The sequence below is a fragment of the Pagrus pagrus genome (assembly GCF_965226575.1).
Source record: "Pagrus pagrus genome assembly, chromosome: 2".
In the NCBI taxonomy this organism is placed as follows: Eukaryota; Metazoa; Chordata; class Actinopteri; order Spariformes; family Sparidae; genus Pagrus; species Pagrus pagrus.
Genome location: NC_140186.1, coordinates 24,982,925 through 24,998,875, shown reverse-complemented (window position 1 = coordinate 24,998,875; position 15,951 = coordinate 24,982,925). Strand labels below are relative to the sequence as shown.

The following is a 15,951-nucleotide window of genomic DNA, read 5'->3' as shown; positions in this document are numbered from 1 at the left end:
ATAAACAAACTCTCTTTGTTTCTATGACTGAATAAACTGAATAAACAAACTGACCTTAAAGGACAACACAGTTTCAGACTGTTTTACTTTGTTTATATGTGGCGGACCCTGCCACCTTTACTAGCTTCAGACAGTGTTCTGGGACCTTCATTTCCTCTGAGAACAGCTTGTTTATTCAGTTATGGAAAAAATAAATATTGTGTTTGTGTCATCACCTCATTAATATTGTAAATATTAAAATTCTGAGTTTGAATTTCTTCTCCAAAACGACATAGTGCCCCTTTAACAGGGGCATGAGGAACATAAAAATACATTTGGCAAACATTGGTTGATTTTGTGGTGCTTAATACTATTTATTCACACATATGCAGTGAGGTGTGTGTGTGCTCGTGTCATCAAAAGACACCACTTACAACAATGAAAATGTAAGACCAAAATAGACGGATCTTTCTTCAGACAAAGCGTGCTGTTGTTGGGGGGGAAGCTCGGTGCTTTGGTGTTATGCTAATAACGTATGTGAATGTGAAATTTCCCCTGACAAAGGGGGAAAGCACAGAGGGGGGATGGTGGAGCACAGAGACGGAGCAGAGGAGTCTTCTTGGTGAGAAATTGGACAACCCGCGAGACTTTGGTGGGCGTGGACTCAGAGGCGAGGAGGGCTTCCTGCTCGGCTGAACACGTGGTTCCGTGTCTGCCTCCCCGCTTGTCTGTCAGTGTGTGAAGGTTTCCAGCCCTTCTATCACTCCTCTCCCCTCTTTATCCTCCTCCATACACCACAGCAGACCGTCTCCTCTCTCTACTCCGTCCCACTCGCACCTCCACACCTCCACCTCCTCGCTACACTTCCCTTCTTCTTCTTTGCGACGGATCCCGGGACTGCCGACAGCCAGGCCGCGGTCACTTCAACGTGTATCCGCTCAGAGAGAGAGAGAGAGAGGAGGAGAGAGAGAGAGAGGGAGGGAGGGAGTGTGTGTGTGTGTGTGTGTAGGGGGGAAAGTGTGTGTGTGAGAGAGAGAGAGTGTGTGTGAGTGTGAGTGTGTGTGCGTGTGCGCGCACCCGCCCGCAACCGGTCCATCCGTGTTATTTCTCCCGCTATCCCGCCTCGTTGTTCGGTCATGACGCTGGAAGCGATCCGCTACCGGGCCGGGTCTCTGCAGATCCTCAACCAGCTGCTGCTGCCACACCAGACCGTGTACGATGAGATCCGCGCGGTGCAGGACGCTTACGAGGCCATCAAGTCCATGAAGGTACGGAGCTCCTTTCTCCTCCTCCACCCCTTTTTCACCGGGGGCTTTCTCTCCCGCCTCCCAGCCGACCCTGCATGCCCGCCGCCGTGTGCGTTTATCCCCGCCGTGCATGTTTTTTTTTTTGTGTCGGCTCTTTTGTGCTCCCACCGCCGCTCGCATGTGTTGCCATATGCTCGCCGCCGTCGGCCTCTATTTTTGTTTTGGGTGCACCTGCAGCAGCACCCACCCGCTACCCACACTCCCCCATTATCTGCCCCCTTCCTCCCCCCCCCCATAAAAAAACATCATTTATAAATGTAGTTTTCACATTATAATGTGCAAGCGCGACAAACTAGGTGTCTGCACACAGCCACCCACCCATGAAATATGCCCCCCTCCTCCCCTTTCTTTGGGAGAGATTATTGATGAATTATTAATGACCTTTGCCAGGGTTTTTTGTTCACGTCTTGGTCTTGTGCTGCACTCCCTGACACCTCCAGCTCATTCCTCCCTCCATACCTGAAGCTCTCACATAGAGAGGTGCTCAGATAGTCTCAGGTTTTGTTCAAGTTCAGCTGGGAACATGTTAAGATGTTCACTTGTTAGGGCTGAGCAGATATTTCACTCTTTTGTCTGCCTGGTTACACACATACAGCAGCTGCACGTTTGATCCTGTGTGTGTGTGAGTGTCAGAGTGAAGGAATGTACCATAAGCAGAGAGGGTGATGTCATGATAATGGAGTCTAATGGCAGAGAAAGACAGATGATATAATTTCAGTCAAAGCTGTCGTGACAACTTTTGGCTCAGTGATCACCCACTTACAACTCTGTGGTGGAAAGAGATTAATAACCCTCATTAAAACTGGGAGAGATGCTGAAGTTGGCACTGAAACCAAAGAGGAGGACCACGATGTGATGTGATGTGATGCTGATCCCTCTTCCTCCAGGTGCGAGGTGCCCCTGCCATCGCCATCGTCGGCTGCCTCAGCCTGGCCGTGGAGTTGCGGGCAGGCGCCGGGGGTGATGACCCTGTGACCTTCATCAGGGAGTCTCTGTGTCACCTGACCTCAGCCCGGCCCACCGCCGTCAACATGGGCCGAGCCGCCCGCGAGCTGATGGAGTTTGCTGAGAACGAGAGCATGGAGAAGAACTCGGAGCAGCTCAGAGAAAGGTGAGCTGGTTAGAAAGATTACCAACTGGGCAACTGCACACACAGAGTTGGTTTGATTCACTGAAACACTGATTGAAGGCGTTACATACACTCACAGATCACTTCCTGGTGTTATTTTAATATAAGTGATGTGGGACAAAATTTACAGTCCTTGTTGCACAACAAAATAATTTCAAGTTCAACCTGAGCTAATTTGAGGCTTCAGCAGTTTGATCTGGTCCAATCAAATAATCTTTTAAGGTTTCTGTGTTTTTATGACAATATTCTGTCTTTATGGAGCTCAGAAAACAGCTGAGCAAGGAAACCTTTAGCACCAAAATGCAAAGTGGTCATGAAAGTGTCTGACTCTCACTACTGAAGCCTCATATTAGCTCCTGGCTCACCTCTAAAATGCATTTTTCCCTCTCAACAAAGACTGCATTTTGTTCCCAAACACTTTGGAGGAGATCTCTTCTGGGTCGTTGTGAACAGGAGGGTTGATCACAGTTTTCAGAAGGACTGAAATAATGTGGAAACATCTTACTGGTACTAGATATTTTTTGTTTGACTAATTATCATAAACAGGGCCTCATTTCAAGCCCACTGAACATTTGTTCCATCGGTCCCCCAACTGGGTTAATGTGGGCTCTGTTTAGATCACAAATCCTTCCTCCATTTCTTTTTTTGACATTTTTTACATATCATACTGATCAATCCTGACCAAAATCTGACATTTTTTCTTGTCTTTTGCTGTGCTTGCCTGTGTACACAGCAGTCTAATTGAGTTTCAGCCAATAATTTAGTTTACGGTACTCTGTGGTGTATTTGATCACTAGTAATGCTATTGAGCAGTGTTTATATCTGTGGGTTCCAGTTCTGTTTACTCTTGCACATGAAGACATCTTGCAGAGTGTGCATCTTGCACACTCCGCACAAAAATGTAGCAAATGATCCAACCAAGTCGCCTCACTAGAAACGCATCGCCAGCAAGACAATTGTTTTCCTGTGGCGTTCCTCAATTTTAGTCGCACCACCGCTTTTCCACGTTAAATACATATGATGGCTGGATGCTTATGCAGCCTGGCTCCACAAGCGCATCACGCCGTTGTGTCCAAAACGGGCTTCTCCAAGGCATTTTTTAAGCAACCGTACCTGTATCGACCAGTCTCTGTGTGATCTGTCCCACACACCAGCAAAGGCTGGCAAGAAGACAACCATTAGCAGGTAAACATGGATGTAAACTATACTGGCTTCACACTTTAAAGAAAAAACTGGTTTGTAAGTGTTTTATGTGGACGGAAATGCATTTGCATTTGAAAAATATTCATATGGCCTCGAGGATACACACAGTGTGATTTGATTTGGGTTTTTTTTTAAAAAGCTCCACATGACATCTTTTAAGGCAAGCAGACACTCCATGTGCAAACATATCAGTTACACTATCCGTCACATCAGTGAAAACTGTGAACTGACTCCTGTGCTGAGTTATCTGCCCCTGTAGCACGTACTCATTCGGTGTGTTTTTCGTGGAAGTTGTGAAAGTTATCAGATCACACATCAGGTTAAAATTAGGAAGCCTCTATAATGAACATGCCGTTGTAGATTAATTGTCAGTGTGAAAAAGAATCACACTGAAAAGTGTTCGCTGTACACTATTGTCATGAACCAGCTCTGGGTTCGGACAAAATATGGGAGACCACACCAAGATTTCAGTTAATTAACAAAAGAGTTTATTGTATTAACTGAACAACTATATACAAAAATAAAATAAAGTATGTAGGTCAGTATTATCAGTGGTGTCTGAAGTGTATGGGTGTGTAAGTGTAACACAGTTTAACAAATAAAACTAACCAAACAAAAGCCCTGCATGCTGGGAAGGAGAGAGAGACTTGATCGCCAGGTTATATAGGGAGGAGGAGCCCTGATGTGGATCACTTTCAGGTGAGGCATCTCCTCCTGGCACGCCTCCTCAATCACCTACACAGAAATGGGTCAAGACACAACAAACTGGACAGGGTCATCACACTATTAATTCAGGCAAACGGGAAAGCAGCAGAGGCATGAAGGTTTCAGAGATGATGGTGTTGATGTGAAAATAGGATACAGTTGTATGGTGGCTGCCATGTTGGGACACATTTGGAGTAGAGATGCACTGATCCAATATGGTGGATCAATTTCGGCTCAAATACTGAGCTTATTAAGCGGACCAATAAGTGTGACCAATTCTGACATCACTTACAGTCATTCAGTCACAGCCTGACTCCAGACACTGCCCTCATGTTATCTCACATAGCAATGACTCAGAGGTATACAGACTTTAAATGTGTACAAAAGAAAAAACAGCGGGAATGGATATCAGCAGATATCTGAGTTGAGTTGAAGTTGAATCAATGCCTCCCTTGTTTTGGGTGATTGAAAGTACTTCTCCTATTATCATAGGCAGGGACGTCTGGTGCTGGGTGATGAATCTGTCAGGCTAAAAATAACAGTGCAGCACAGTGGATGTTAATTCTTCTGAGTTAATTGTGTTTCAATCTGAAACGTAAGTATACAGCAGGCAATATAACCGAGCATGCATTGCTTTATACGTAACTTGGCATAGTTGGTGCTGAAGAGGGACACTGGAGCACTGGCGTGAAACACGTAGCGGGTACACGTGGATGATTTCTGGTTCTGGAAACTTGAACTGTGGGTTTGTCTCCAAACAGATGACTGAGATCACGCAGAGTGGCTACAATTATGAATTAGTTCATGGAGCAAGAATTTGATTGATACTGTGAGTGTAGGAGAGATAAGGGCATGGGAAGAAATGTGATACAGCTGCAGTAGAGGGAGGGAAACTTTGGGAAACTGTGACCGAGAGAAATAGATACAGAGAAGTTATAACTGCAAATGTGACGGACACGTTAAGTCCTCAGTGGCAGACGGAGCTTCTTCTCAATTCCCACCTCTTGTGGCCCCCCTCCTACAGTGTAATTGCCTGGATCGAAGACATGCTGGAGCGTGACGTCAATGACAACAGGAAGATTGGTAACTATGGCGCCCAGCACATCCTGTCTGGCGTCCCGCGGGACTCTGTGACCATTCTGACACACTGCAACACCGGCTCACTGGCCACAGCTGGATATGGGACCGCACTCGGTGAGACTGGAACTGGTGTGAATGAGAAAAGAGGGTGATTGTTCAAATATTTATTGCACTGTAACTGCGATAATAACTCTGTGTTTGTGTGTAGGTGTGGTGCGAAGCCTCCACGCGCTGGGCCGGCTGAAGCGTGTGTACTGCACGGAGACGAGGCCGTACAACCAGGGATCCAGACTGACGGCGTATGAGGCGGTAGCAGAGGGAATCCCTGCTACACTTATTACAGACAGCATGGCAGCCCTCACCATGAGAGAAATGGACATCACAGGTGTGTGTTTGTGTGTGTGCTGTCATGTCTCTTTTCCATATTACTCAATATTTTCACATTACTCACATACTCCTTCCTTCACATTCTCCCTCTCAGCTGTGGTGGTGGGTGCAGACAGGGTGGTTGCCAACGGTGATACAGCCAACAAGGTGGGCACGTATCAGCTGGCCATCGCTGCAAAGCACCATGGGATTCCCTTCTATGTGGCTGCACCCAGCACGTCGTGCGACTTGAGCCTGGAGAGCGGCAGGGACATCATCATCGAAGTGCGCCCCCCTGAGGAACTCACCAGTATAAACGGTGTCCCCATTGCTGCCCCAGGTGAGAAGTGTGGGGTGTTGGTGGTTTTTGTGCAGGGCTAGGTGGCATGAATATGATTTTAAAAGGACAAAATGACAAGAATGGGTGCAAAAGTGAGTTCTGTAGAGGACTGAGAGTGATGCTAACATATCAGGCTTGGAGAGATGGATGAGTGTGGCCCAGTTCCAACATCTGCCCTAAGCACTGAACCCTCACAGACTTTAATTGACGTCACATGCAGTATATGAGGAACAGAACAGCACTATGGGAAATCACGTAACCTGAACAGAGGCATTTTTGTAGCCAGTGAAGTGCAAGACTCCGTTCCAACAAAGTGCTTGCTTGTATCTGCTTGTAAACTTGTCCTCAGAGCTTTCTCAATTTTTTTTTTTTTTTTAATTGTCGGATTTTCTCTCTCGTGTCTTTTGCTGCATGCTCATGGTCAGCACCTTATACCCCCCCAAAGTCTTTAGGATTGCAGATTGTGTTCAGAAAGTATAAGTCTTGAGTCCATAAAAGCAGACATTGTGTTTTAGGTGAATTTGTGAGAGCTGAATTGAGTCATTTGGTCTCTAATTACGTTGCCAGAGCAGAGAGGTGCTTGGTGACATCACAGTAATTAAAGCACACTCATTTAATGAGCTCACTGGCCCCTGGAGAGGAGGATCTGTTCTTGTACATCACTCGCTTTAAATTTCCTCTCACACGCTTCTCTGGCCCAACCTGTAAATAGCATTTTAGGATACAGTTATAAGGCTGCCAATATTTCATAGACAATTTCCTTTAAAAGAACAAAACCAGCAATGAACCGTTGGTACAAACAATACCTGTGTAGCCAAAGCCTGATGGAGCTTATTCCTCTGTGCCGTAGAGCCCCATTGTTTTTAAAAGACCACTAGAATCACATCAATGAGACACACAATGTGCCTTCATTACCATAAACAAAGGCACCATAGTTTATTCAGAGTCAATCCCATATACACCGTCCTGCTGCTGTAAATACTCACTTGAGCACCAAATGTGGTGACTCTCTGGCTGAAAATGGTCCCAGTCAAATACACTATTTCCTCTCCTGTTTGAGTAATTTGCTTAGAACTACAGTTACCAGCTGTTAAAGAAAGTTAATTAAAAACAAACCTTTTAAAATAAAACTAGTGACCTGTTTTAAATATTTAGACTACAAGTAATGAAGTCAGAAAGTACAGTGCGACAGACTCGTTGCGGACAGACAGAAGTTTTTACCATCCAGGGGATAAACGGGGTTCATAATATGACTCCAGCATTGTCTGCCACCGAACATTTACTTTCTGTGATCATTTCTATTCTCGTGTGAAATACTGGAAAGCTTTAATCCTTCAGGGTTTTAGAAGTAGTTCAACGAATCTGAAAGAGAAAGCCACTCATGTTACAGTTCATAATAAATACTCTAAGAAGTGGAGTAGTCTGTTTTAAAAGTAACAGATAAACAGTTCAAGGAGTTACCTTATAGTAATGGATAAACAGCCTAGTTGGCTAAAAGTAAATGAGAAACAGTTAATATATATTCAGCGCTGCTTACAACATAAATAATATATTTCTAAAAGTAATAAAGAGTTTAAGCTGAATGTAGTGGCTGAATGTAACGGATCAACAATTACGATAGTTAGCTAAACTTGACGGATAAACAGTTTAAGTAGTTAGCTAAAAGTGATAAATAAAAGTCACTTAAAATGTTTTAAACTCATTTATAGTTAGCTTAAATTAGTTAAAACGCTAAGCATAATGGGTAAACAGTTGTAGTTAGCTAATAGAAATGTATAAACCGCCTCGTTAGCTTACAGTAATGTGTTGAAATAGTTGGCTAAATGTAATTAAAAAGCAGTTACATTTCTAAAAGTAATGGAAAATGGTTAAAACAGATGGCTTTAAGTAATTCATGAATGGATTAAATAAATGGCAGTGTTGATGAAGGGGTACTTCATCTTATCATGGCTGTGCCAAAACTGACAAAGGTTTTGGACCACTGCTGTATCACCAGCCTTACTCTTTTAACCATGTCACTCACTGTTTCCCGCAGGTATCGAGGTGTGGAACCCTGCGTTCGACGTAACCCCTCACCAGCTCATCACAGGAGGCATCATCACAGAGCTGGGGGTCTTCCTCCCCTCTGAGCTCCAGGCGGCCCTCACCGGCCGCCTCACTGCCCTCTAGAGCCACTCAGCCACGTCTGCTGGTCCGTGTGCGCCACTGCACCTTAACGTCACACACGCAAAAGACACTCATTTCATTACAGAACACATAGTTGTGGTTGAATTTAATTTTGATCCACGCACAGTCACTGTTACATGTCAGTGGTGCACACAGAAGAAGATACGTTCTTCAGTCTTTTAATCACCCTCACACAAAGTCACTGCAGGGAGTCAAGCAGACACACATGTGCAGTCTCCCTCTTCTTTTACGTCCCTCATTGTTTTCTGTGGTCTTCCGATTCCGCCTTTTCCCAAGTTTTCCATTCCGTCTTTCATTCTCTCTTGCCGCCTCTTTCTCTTTCTAAATGGCTTCAGACAAGGAATAGGGCTCAGCTGGACTCAATCCCATAAATTCTATTTGGCAAAACAATTTCTATGAGTCATTACTGAGGTTATTTTTCAGGGCAAACAAAAAACCTCCGAAAAATCTAAGTGGCATGACTGATTTTTTTAATTTCAAGTAGTGGTTTCTATCAGCCATTTCTATAATGCTGCTACCCACTTGTAAATAAACATATCCTTGCTGGTAGTGTGTACATATGTAGAAAACTAACCCCTGCTAGTAAAAGGTACTGCTATTTTAACCAAATATGTGGTTATAAAAAATTAATGTTGACATCAAAAATGTTATATTAACATTTAATTTCTTTGATTCTGTGTAGAAACCTTTTGTAGAGGAATAATCCAAATTTATATCTCATGGATTTTCACAACGAGAAATTTTTAGTGTTATAATAAATTGCATTTCACTCTCACTTTTGACCCTGTGCGGCAAAATTTTGAACAAGTGGAATTTCTTGATCGGTCCTCGTTAGTCAGCTGAAGCCTATGAAAATATACGGCTGTATTTATACCTCACTCCTAGTTTGCATCCCGCTATTCCCAGTTGTACTGTATCATACCACACTTGTATTCTCATAATGTACTTATATATATGTAACCATACTTATTCCAGCACCATACAAATATTCACCTTACTGCACAGGACGCTCTGTAAGAATGAAAAATCTAAAAAAAACATTTAAAAAAGGGAAATTGTGTCACTTTGCCATCGCAGCTTTTGCTGTGAGCTCAGAGGTCGGTCATGACGTTGTGTTTCTGTAATACAGGCATCACAATTAAAGGCATAGTTCACCCCAAAATGAAGGTTTGGTCATCTGCTCACTTGCATGTCAGTGAAGACTTAACTATGTTTGTGCAACCACAAAATACTTAAGTAGCTTCTTCTTGTTCAGTCACTCTTATACCAAATAATTTTTGAATAGCAGGTCAATCCTTTACATTACAAACAATAACTCAATATCCTCATATTTCCTAAAGTTTGCCACTGAAGTGTGTGTTGAACTAGAGCAGAATAAGAACAATACAAGAGAAGCTGAATATGCAAATATCAATATTTTTATATCAACAACGAAAAAAGACTACATGTAATGTGAAAGGTGTTGCTCAAAGCATCATCCTTTACAGAGAATTATCACTCAACTCTTCATTTTCAGCTCTGCAAAGCCTTTCAGTAACTTTACTGTTTTGATTTACTTTCACTACCCTCATCGTCCTCTTTTTGTAGTCATAAAACTCAGCTTTTTTCAGTGAAAAAGCTATGGTACTCCCACTGTGCACTTCCTGCTGAGCGCCAAACTGCACACAGACACATTTCGCGACTAGCTTGTGGAGCATTTAGTCGCTAAAGAGCCAGATATTTCCCTCAGGAGTTGGTGGAGACCAAAAGAGAGATGGTACGAGAGTAAACGCTGGACTTTAATTTGTCATTTTGACCCAAACACGACCCCAAGTTAACGATTCTTTAGCTCTGTGCCCACAGGATGTGTAAATAATCAACTGTTTGCCAACATATCCGTCTTAACAACTTTTGTAAGGTGGTAATATGTCAGTGTTGTGTTTACAGCTTTTTGCGCTGCCCTTAGGGGGCCAAAGGTATAAATTACTGCAGGTTTAATGAACCACAGTGTTGACATGGAGTGGGCGTGTTTAGAAAAACAAAGCAGTTTATTTTATTTCACTTGATGGATTTGCCCGTTACTCCAAAGTTTGAGGCATTCACACTCGAGAGATATAAACAAAAAATGATGTGGATGTGAGCAGTAGATGACTTTATGTCTTTATTTTGAGGTCAACTTGTCCTTTAAGATTGCAGGGTCATTTCCACACTACAGTATCCGTCTGCAGAAAGCTCTGCGACACAATCAGAATGTAATACTCAACTCGGATAAACTTGCTTTTGTTTGGGGCTGTGATCAGGACGGACTTCAGACACTCAGTCACTTCTTGCCTTTTGTGCTCTGTTCAGAATGTGTTTCGACTGTTTGGATCAATCCCTCCTCAAAAGTGAAATGCTGTTTTACTGCAGCCTGACTTCCAGCCATTCAGGCTACTCCATGGGTGGTTGAAGACAGGTAGACATTATGTACTACACCACTGATTTTCTCAGTAGCGATCAGCTGACATTTCTCACTCTGTCAGCCATGAGTGTGTCTTTGATATAACGTCAGTACTGATGTATCTTCACATTCTGCCAATAATTTGGTACATTTTTTAATGTGAATTGAAACAAAAATTCTTACATTTTCACCTTTTTAAAAATCTATATTAAAAATAATTACTGCAACCAGTTTTAAAACCTGACACTGACTTAGTATTTACACATGTTCAGTAGACTGCTATTGATTGCTTAAATGCAGATTGAAGTCATGTTCAATATCCAAAGTCATTCCCAGGTTAAGTGTGTGAAAGGTGTGTCACTGAGTTTCTGCAGTTCTGTCACCTGGCCAGTGATCCAACAATGTTTGTTGTTTTTAAGCGGCTCCACAGAAAAGTCCCAGATAGTGTCAAGCTGAATGGGACACACCTTCTCGCTGTACTGAATGTCTCGGGGCCCACACTGCTCACTGCCTTACAGGTGCAGCACCAATACCGCTCACTGATCATAACCAGAGAAACAGCAGCTTGGTCCGTCTTTCACCCTGGTTTATATAATGCTGCCAGACCGTCATCTCGCCAAGCTCACAGGAGAAAATCTTGAAAAACTAACAGTAACGACACTCCTGAGGCAGCCATTTTGTCTGAAAATGGTTGCTCTCAGAAACTACTACAGCACACTCTGTCTCCAACCTTTTTTTTTTTAGATGTTTGGATGCATACTTCTTCCTTGTCAAAACTTGGCGCCTACAGTACCCAGAATGCAACACAAGTTCAGACAGCTTGAGGAATCATGCAGATGATCAGAAACCTGGATACTGTTCTGATCATGTATACAGGGATGCGAAGGACAATGTGGAAAAGGGTTAAAACAAGGATCAGACTCAGAACTGTAATACTGTGACCTTTTTGTGTCTGATTTTCTCAGTGAGATTGATGAGACGAAAGTTTGGCCACATAATATGCTACTCTACCGTCTTAACACCCCTTCTGACCTCACACAATCCCCTTGTGGACTTTCTCATTCACTTCATTTCGTTAATAAATAAACAACGTTACTCAGGACCACTCAGCGGTCCGGAGAAAACATTCTTTAAAAAAAAAGCTTAATAATAATATAATGATAATTGCAGTATCCATAGTGTCCATACTTTGCTGTAATATAAGCTCACTTCTTCACTCACATCTTCCTCCTCTTCTCTTGTCCTTTCTTCACCCATCAAACCTCAACTCACAAAGATGCTGGTAGGTCACACACGAGCTTAAAAGACAATTGTGTATTTGAATTTTCTTTCTTTTTGTTTTGTACAGTTCAAGACACGTGTTTGGGGGCAAATTTAGACAGTGTTCCAGACATATGTAGCAACTTTGTGGCCGTCAGACCCGCCACGTATTATTTCTTTCTAAATCTTTAAGAGGTACGAGATTTTTGTTTGTCCGTACATCATGATTATAGCTGTTTGGCTGTGGTTTGTTGTTTTTATTTCATGGCATTGTGATTCCTAGTGACTAGGCCATTAGTACACCACACTGGGGAGGCCTCCTCAACCATACACACTACCTCTCCGTCTGCTTACACGGACTCGAACACTAGATTGCATGAACACAAGCACTCAACGTGCTAAGGTGCAGCAGAGCGGATTGACAGTTTGCGGAAAATTAATCTGGACTAAAATTCTCCACATCTCACTAACGTTTGTAGCTTGAACCCATAGTGACAAATAATTTGTGGCAGTGCTTTTAGTTTGCCAAAGTAGCCTCGATTCAGGCAAGTGTTTTATGTTGGGTTGCAGATGAATTGTTTCTGCGTTACACTATGTTTTTTTACACCTTGCTTTTGAAGCGGCAGCAATGTTGTATTGTGTTCAAAAATATTTTCCACCATCCTCCCCTCAAAACGCCCAACACACGCCGAATAATCAGGTGCCAAAATTCAGCGCTGCTTACAACATATTTTCCACATTGATTTGACCAATCAAAGCAGGTGCTTGTGTATCATTATCAATGATCGGTATGGCCTGCAATTACCATGGAAGGAGTGTTGTTCAGATGGCCTCTTTAAGTGAAAGTATGTTATTGTTGTTATTGATAATCACTTGATCTGGGTTTATTTTGTAACATGTGGAAATAGTTCAAAACTGGATTTTTTTTATATATACGTATATGAATATAATGCTGTAAAGTGCAGTCATGAATTACGAGATTTCTCTTTCACATCAATACAGTAAAAAAATAAAACCACAGTGAAATGAGAGTTGTTTTTGTCTGTCTCTAACACACTGTATTGTATAAGCTTGTCGCTGAGACTTCCTGTAGGTGGCGGTATTGAAACAAAGGGGAGGATGAAAAGAAGAATTTGAAGCGAAGAAGAAGAAAAACGCCGCGTGTACTTCCGGTTAGCAAAAATGGCTCAAGGCTCGCAGAAATTTAAAGCTCAGCGGCCAGGAGGCTCCAAAAAACACCAACAGAACAAACAGAAAGGACCAAAGAAAGGAGGTATGAATTAAAAACCGTACCTGTTATTCACTGAGCTGCTGAAGAAGGTCTGGAAGTTATTTTTAGCCGAACAGCATGAACATGTGACCTGCATGGAAACAGCTCAACACGCTGTAAGAGTGACTCATGTTTCAATATTTGAATATTATGGGAAAATGATTAGGACATGGCTTCAAAACAGGTGTGCTCCGTCCTCCAAAATATTAACTAACTAAACGAAACATTTGAAGGTATGCGGCAGTGACACAGCTACCCAATGAGTTCAGTTACTCCGCTATACTATAAAACATTTTACCTCAGATGTTGGATTTGCTGATACATGGGAATGATCGATATGTATTTTATTCCAGGGCCGATACCGATGATAAGTCGGAATTGATATAAATTGCACTTAAGTACAGTTTTGTTGTACTCAGAATCCTTAGAAATATTTCCATTTTCTGCTAATTTATATTTCCACTCTAATACATTTATTTGAAACCCTTAGTTACTTTGCAGACTGCAGATTGTTCAGTGATGATAGGCTACTACTGTGATGTGTAACCAATGAGATTGTGTGTGAATACACGCAGAGAAAGGATGCTGCACCAGAGCCAAAGTAGTCCTTTTTAAAATAATGTATTTTATTGACAATCGAGGACACGCACCAAAACAGTGAAACAGAGAATCCTAAAAATATTGAATATCAACCCAGATAATCGCCTAGGGTGATAATTGGTACATAACCAAAGGAAACTATTGAATACATGTTTCTTACCTGTGTTGCAGTGTTAACCTAATTATGTGTAGTGGTGTTTTAATGAAAAATGTGTATGTGTAGTGAAATACTGGTGCTCTTCAGCAACTTCACATATAATCGTTATTGTATCTGGTTAGAAAAAAATGATGGTTAAAGAAGCTGAACCAGGAAATAAAAGGAGCTTAATGCTTTGTCACAAAGTATTCTAGTGTAATTATTCACTTCCAGTTTCCAGTTCATCAGGTACACCTAGCTAAACCGAGTGCAACAGTCCTGCATTACATCCTGCCCTCATGAACGCTTTGATGATGTTGTTTTTGGTGTTAAATAGTATTGTTATAAACTGAAATGTGTTTCTAATATTCAGTCTGCCCAGTTTTTATCAGTTTACTAAATATAAGAGTGTATACCATTAAACAACTCTTCAAATTGTAAAATGAGCACAAAGGATTTACTGCAGGGTATTTTTCAGTTTTTTTTTTTGTTTTGTTTTTTTTGTCCACTGGCTGAATGTTATGTTGTTAAAAACAAGGTAAAGTGATCAATTTTAAAAACTGTTCCGTATTTTTAATGTACCAAACAAGGAAAAGAAATGTACTAAACAAAAAAAGCTGTCGTGTAGACAGACAAACCTTGGAGCTGTGACTTAAGAGGCTAAAGGAACAGTACCAAAGTAGGGACTGTTGTCTGGTGTATCAAATGATATTTCAGGCTTATCTGATTTACGGCACTTTCAATATGTGTGTTTATTAGTAGCATCTGGAAATTTGACAATGATTATGTATATATATATTTTTTTCCATTCTAAAGGGAGGATCATTGCGCCTAAGAAAGCTCAAGTGGTTCAGCAACAGAAGCTGAAGAAGGTGAGAACAAGTTTAAAAAAAAAGTGACTAACAAAATCAGTTTCTCTCAGCTTTTCTTCAATCTTAAGAATTTAACATCAAAAACATCAGTGAGCTTGACTGGTGATTCGACTTTAACATGACCTGCTCTGCTGCTCCCTAAAAGGGTCTAGAGGTTGCCATCAGGAACAAGATTGAGCAGGAGGTGACCCAGAAGGCAAGCTTATCACTCCACAAGCCACTGAGTGTGGTGAAAGGGGCTGAAGGTAAAGGCAAACCAGGAGCTACCAAGCCAGGAACCAGCTCCAAATAGGACCTGATGCACAGCCGCACACCGACCGACCTGAGGATGACTGTGCTAAATTTAAGGACTTAGTCACGGCATTGGTGACCTACATTTACGCCATGACTCAGATTGAAGATGCACGCCAGCTGCCCTGTTGTTTCTGTATCCTGAATGTTTCAGGCTCCTAGAAAATAGTCCTTATTGTACAGATACCAATCACTAGTCCTTTACTTTACAAAGAGTTATGTAAAATAAGAGAACAGATATTGTGAATATACTGCATGTATGACTGGGCCATGCAGGTTACATAAACCTCCACTGGGGGGCGCCACATGACTTTATTGACTCTCATCTACTTTCACTTTTTTGCTACTTTTCTGTTCTAAAAATCCTGATTTTAAAAATAAATCTTGATTTTTATAGTACCTTTGGATTGTACCACCTAGTTTTATTTCAATCTATCATGCTGTTATATGACTCTACTGAAAACAATTGATAATCAGAGTAAAAGCGAGTGGAGAAAGTGGCTTGACATAATGTTTGATGTTTTAAATTTAAAAATGTTTTAGGTCATAGAGAAAACTGTTTTTTTATACACTATATTTAAATTTTTTCTGGAAACAATATTAGTAAGGGGATGGACTTTTTTTGTCAGCCAGCAAAGCCAGCAATGGCTTCAGAAGGCAAATGATTTTGGAGTCCAAGAAAGCGATTTCAGTGACTTTTATGTAGAAAAAGTCCCCTTTTAATATACTGTGTGTGTTTGAATTATTGAATTCAAAGACCTAAACATGGCAGTAATACAGGCAGTAAGCCTGTATTACATGTGACAA

General features: G+C 41.8%; 2 protein-coding genes across 2 annotated transcripts; both read left to right on the top strand.

The window, feature by feature from the left end:
* The first annotated feature begins 442 nt into the window (after positions 1-442).
* mri1 (methylthioribose-1-phosphate isomerase 1) lies at positions 443-13,006 on the top strand. The gene is made up of 6 exons (XM_084345639.1): positions 443-1,247; positions 2,174-2,397; positions 5,348-5,517; positions 5,612-5,788; positions 5,885-6,109; positions 8,145-13,006. The coding sequence occupies exons 1-6, from the start codon at positions 1,116-1,118 to the stop codon at positions 8,276-8,278; spliced, it is 1,062 nt and encodes a 353-aa protein (XP_084201765.1). The 5' UTR covers positions 443-1,115; the 3' UTR covers positions 8,279-13,006.
* A 107-nt stretch (positions 13,007-13,113) lies between these two features.
* On the top strand, positions 13,114-15,645 carry cUnh19orf53 (chromosome Un C19orf53 homolog). Its single transcript, XM_084373637.1, has 3 exons — positions 13,114-13,248; positions 14,798-14,853; positions 14,999-15,645. The coding sequence occupies exons 1-3, from the start codon at positions 13,158-13,160 to the stop codon at positions 15,143-15,145; spliced, it is 294 nt and encodes a 97-aa protein (XP_084229763.1). The 5' UTR covers positions 13,114-13,157; the 3' UTR covers positions 15,146-15,645.
* The last annotated feature ends 306 nt before the right edge of the window (positions 15,646-15,951 follow it).

Bases quoted from the DNA above. Each gene is read 5' to 3' on its own strand.
- mri1 (XM_084345639.1), top strand. From the start codon at position 1,116: ATGACGCTGGAAGCGATCCGCTACCGGGCCGGGTCTCTGCAGATCCTC. The intron at 1,248-2,173 runs GTACGGAGCTCC...CTCTTCCTCCAG, and splicing joins AGGCCATCAAGTCCATGAAG to GTGCGAGGTGCCCCTGCCAT. The intron at 6,110-8,144 runs GTGAGAAGTGTG...TGTTTCCCGCAG, and splicing joins TGTCCCCATTGCTGCCCCAG to GTATCGAGGTGTGGAACCCT.
- cUnh19orf53 (XM_084373637.1), top strand. From the start codon at position 13,158: ATGGCTCAAGGCTCGCAGAAATTTAAAGCTCAGCGGCCAGGAGGCTCC. The intron at 13,249-14,797 runs GTATGAATTAAA...TCCATTCTAAAG, and splicing joins GAAAGGACCAAAGAAAGGAG to GGAGGATCATTGCGCCTAAG. The intron at 14,854-14,998 runs GTGAGAACAAGT...GCTCCCTAAAAG, and splicing joins AGCAACAGAAGCTGAAGAAG to GGTCTAGAGGTTGCCATCAG.